At 48.6% G+C, this 4,656-nt stretch overlaps 1 protein-coding gene across 1 annotated transcript in view; it reads right to left on the bottom strand.

Annotated features, from left to right (window-relative positions):
* Positions 1–375, bottom strand: part of Stk39 (serine/threonine kinase 39) — a 263,677-nt gene extending 263,302 nt beyond the window's left edge. The window contains exon 1 of the mRNA XM_023719212.1: positions 267–375. Within this exon, the coding sequence (XP_023574980.1) occupies positions 267–375 (109 nt within the window). The remainder of the gene's footprint in view (positions 1–266) is intronic.
* Positions 376–4,656: the final 4,281 nt, after the last annotated feature.

Here is a 4,656-nt window from a genome sequence, read left to right as displayed (position 1 = left end):
AACCGGGGATTGAACTCAGGCCCTTAAGCTTGCCAGGGAAGCATTCATTCCACTGAGCTATCTCCCCAGCCCCTGTGTTAAAATTTAGAAATGGTCAATTGTTTAGCAACTCTTTTCCATAGGTGACAAGAGTTGTAAAAAGGCATTACATTAGCCTCTGTCATTCACAATATGGTCACTGGAAGGAAGCTCTGTCATCACATCCTACTTAAATGAGCAGCACCCAGCCAAAGAGTTAGCACATGAAAGGACTCTATTATGCTCACAGGTTTTCTGCCAGTGAAGAGTCCAAGGAGGGCTCAGACTTCTTTTAAGAGGTGCTGGCTGGTGGTGCGGAGTGAACAAAGCAAATGGCTCTCGTTCAAATGGTGTCATCTAATTCTCTCTCCCGCTTACTCTCCATGTTCTATTTATATCACGTGTTCCACCTCAAAGCCCATAAGGCCAGCCAGCCACTCAAGGGCCAGAAAGTAACTCAGGGGATGCCAGAAATGGGCCCCTGTGACTGCTATCAGCTGCCTCCTATGCGCAAGGCCCTACCCTTGCTCCACCCCAGCCTCCCTGCAGCAAGTCAACACACTAAGGACACGGCCTCAGGGCCCTGAAGCCAGCTGCAGCGCTCTACTGCACCCTTCATCTGCTCTCGCTATTTCAGAGAGGAGGCCCTCCCAGAGCTCCTCTTCATTCCACGTGAGAAGTGCGGGCACACAGTAAAGCCCCAAGTCACAAAGGATGGCAACTGAGATGGCTACATGCACTCTGCCACATGCATTAACTTGCAATACAGGTACCATCAATGGCCTGTCTGGATAAATGGTAGAACCACAGGTGCCGAGGAGGTGGCTCAGTAGAATAAATGCTTCCCTGGCAAGCGAAAGTTCCACAAAAAATAAATAAATAAATAAACAAATGGTAGAACCAGGTAGCTACACTAATCCAGTAGAGCAAGTACTTCTTGAGGAGGCACACACCACTGACCCTCCTGAGCAACCTGGCAAGTTATCCTTTTTGATGGTTGCAGCAGATTTAGAGCTTACCTGCCCCCCCAAAAATGCCAGTATCAGGCAGGATGGAGAAACAACCCCTCGGGGAGATGTCCCCATATCTCTCTGTGACCTGGACCACCACCTCACCCAGGGCAGCAGGCTGTGAAAGCACTCAAAGTGCACAGACAGCACCGCAAAGAGCAGGCCACCAAGAGCCAGCTGATGGTGCCGCCAGGAGCCAGCTGATGGTACCACCACAAAAAAATGCAGCTCTGGCTTCTGATTTTCAGAAAGACAGAGGGAAACTAGGGTCTAGAGTCAAACTGGAATGAACACAAACAAACTCATCCTGGAACTCAACCATATCTAATCTACTAAAGAAAAAAATCTATACTATACCTACTAAATATGTAGAAAATAGTGCATGGATTAAGGTCAGCTAACAACAAAAACTTATTAATTTAATAATTAAAAAGTATTATTAGGGAGTACAGCTGAATTCAACATGATGAATGTTGAAGTTTACTCCCATTTTTTTCTTTGTCTTATTTTAGGGAAGGGTCTACAGGGTGTTCAGGGTCTCACTACTAGATCAGACTCGTAGTGATCCACCCGTCTACAGCCTCCCAAGAGCTGGGATTACAGGCACACACCACCATGCCCAGTCTCAACTGCCATCTCAGCATTCCCCAGGTTCAGAACTGGCAGGGCAGGCCAGGGATTGAACCCCAGTCACTGCAGTCTGCCTAAACAGGCACTTCAATCCACCAAGCTATCTGGCTTTTACTTTTCAGGAATAGAACACCTTGTTTTGATATGGGGCGGGGAGGGGGGGGTTCCTGGTTCCAGCCCAGGAACCAGCCATCAATCCCTAGAGACATCTTAGCAACTACAGGCAGCCTGCACCCTCCTTCAGACTCCCAGGCACCTGCCTGCTAGGGGAGTGCTCTGCTTCAGCCCTCTTCTTCCTGGAATCTCACCTTCTACCCCCATGACAGCCTGGAATGCAGGAACCTCCAGATAAATGTACACTAAGAGAATGCAACACACACGAGTTCACAGCTGAGGAGGCCACCTGTGCACAACGGAAATGAAAGGGAGGCTACCTGCCTTCAGGCTTTTCTGAGTTGCAGAACACCCAGTGCAGTTCTGGTGTAGAGTCACAGGATCAATGGTTCTAAAGAGCAGCGCTCCACCAGCAAGGCCTGGCAGTCTCATGTTCTAAACACAACTCCTCCGGCCCTGTGCAGCATGCAGAAGCCAGACAAAATGTAGCAGGCTCAGGCCAGCGAGATAGCTCAGTGGACTAAGCACCTGCTGAGGAAAGCACAGGGCCTGGGGTTTGATCCCTGGCACCACATGCCACTACAGCCCCACCCCTGGGTGCTCTGAGCCAGCCACCAAGACCAGGCACCGTGGCACACAGCTGTAATCACAGCACTGGGGAGGCAGAAAACAGGAGGATCATTAGGAGTCCAAGCTGCGTAGTGAGACCCTGTACCAAATACAATTAAAAAAAAAAAAAAAAAAATGTAGCGAGCTCTTGGTGGCTAGGGTTTTCAATGCCCTGGTTAAGTATAAAGAGATGATATAGGGCTGGTGAGATGGCTCAGTGGTCTAAAGCACCTACTTAATATAAGCTTAGCAAAGCACAGGGACCGCGGTTCAATCCCCCAGCACCACATGCCAGCCAGCCCCGCCCCCTGGTGGGCTGAGCTGGCCACACACACACACACACACACACAAATAAATTAATTAATTAAATTTAAAAAAAAAAGATGATATAGAACATCTAACTACATGAAGAGGTGCAGAAGGCCACCACAACCCTGCAGCTCCAACTCAAAGAACATTCCATCAGAACCTGGACACATGACGGCCACATTCCAATAGAGAAAATCTGATATTTATTCTCATCACAAGGTCACTTTGAAGTTCTGACCCCCTGCACACACAAAGCCTCATGATCTGGCAGGACTGAAAAACTTCCTGTTCTGTTCTGAGGGGTAGTCTGAACCCACTCATTTTACAGATTAAATCAGCCAAATGGAAGCCAACATTCCACAAAGGAATGTCCATTACTATTCACACAAACAGATACACCCACAGGCAAAGGCCAAAACAAGCGTCTTGGTTAGGGTGTGCATGGCATGCTGGTGGTCTCTAATTCCTTACTGCTCTAACCTTAAGACCCCTGGAAATGAAAAGGGCTCTAAATGCAAAAAGAGGAGGCTGGGGAGATGACTCAATGGACTATGCGCTTCCCTGGCAAGTGCAAGGGCCTGAGTTCAATCCCCAGTTCAAAAAAAATGCAAAAAGAAGAAGCAAAAGGCCTGCCTCCAAGCTTTTCTGAGTATCCACTTTGTGGTTGGTCTCATTCCATCCCAACTCAGCTCCACGCATTCTGGCTTAGTAGTCAAAAGAACAGGATATCCCTGAATCCTTGGGCGGTAGGGCCTAGCACACAGCTGATGCAAGAGGAAAGCGCGTTTGTCTCAATTAATTGCATCAGAACTTGTCAGCTATATATTTATAGATTGAGTTTTCAGCCTCCAGGGTAATGCAGGGTGGTAAAGTACAAATTTAGTGGCCTTCTTCTAAAGTGTATCCTTAGGCCCCATCCTATTAAAAAAATGAACATGTGTCTAACCCCCGGTGTCAGGGATTTGACCAGATTTTCCCAAAGCCTCTGAGACAGGTTAGCTATCTGAGCAACTCCTAAGATGTCCATTTACAAAAGCAGATTCTTGAGCCTCTTGCAACCTACTGAATGAGGCTTCCTGCAAGTAGAAGCCTGGAATCTGCATTTTTTAAAAAGCATGTCCAGCAATTCACCTATACATTTAGATCTGAAAATCACAATTCCAGGACATTGGCTTCTCTCCCCCAGCCCTCTACCAAGACTCTAGGACTCTGAGGAAACTTAACCAGTCAGGATCTGGCTAAGAAAACAGAAACATTAGATATTTCAACGGATATCATTTAAGGGGAAAATCTGGCTTAACAAGTACTGAGAGAATGAAGCAGCACAGAGTAGCTGCAGGAAGCAGCCGCCAGGAGGGCAGCAGGACCAAGCAAGGAGTTAGGGGCTTTCAGGAGCCAGGAGGAGGAAGAGCCAAAAGGGGAGACACGGAGCTACAGGAAGGGCTGGCCGGCTCCCAGGAGGGGCCCCTCTGCGGCGCCACGTGGGCTGACTGGTGAGGCCCCTGGGAGGGGTTCTAGGGAGTAAGAGGAAGCTGCAGCTCTGAACCAAGAACTCCAGGCAGGCTGATGATAAGTCTGTCCCTTCTCCCTTCCCAAGCCTTCCAGACTGGCCCTCAGCCTCCTGACTAGCAGAGCTTAACAGGAACACAGCAAGCAGAGGAGGAACTAGGAACCGAGTACCAGCCAGCCGCATGAAGTGCATTCCACGAAGGTCTGTCTAGAGTACACGGGTGATCCCTTAAGGAGGAACCTAACATCTATCAGCTCCACCAGGACCCTGGGGCTCTCCAAGTTCCAGTGATGATGGCCAGGGTTTTAGTTTTTATTTGACTGTTTCATAAGTCCTAGAAGAATCTTTTTAATATGGAACTTTCCCAAAACATTTGCCCTGCACTTCCAAAGCCAGCCCACCCCTCTCTGCTCCCTGGTGGTCTTGTGGTCGTCTGAGGACCACAGTCCAAAGCTA

The sequence above is a fragment of the Octodon degus genome, unplaced genomic scaffold, assembly GCF_000260255.1.
Source record: "Octodon degus isolate 3935 unplaced genomic scaffold, OctDeg1.0 scaffold00065, whole genome shotgun sequence".
NCBI classification, from domain to species: Eukaryota; Metazoa; Chordata; class Mammalia; order Rodentia; family Octodontidae; genus Octodon; species Octodon degus.
Note: the sequence above shows the minus strand (reverse complement) of the source record. Positions and strands in the feature narration are given on the sequence as shown.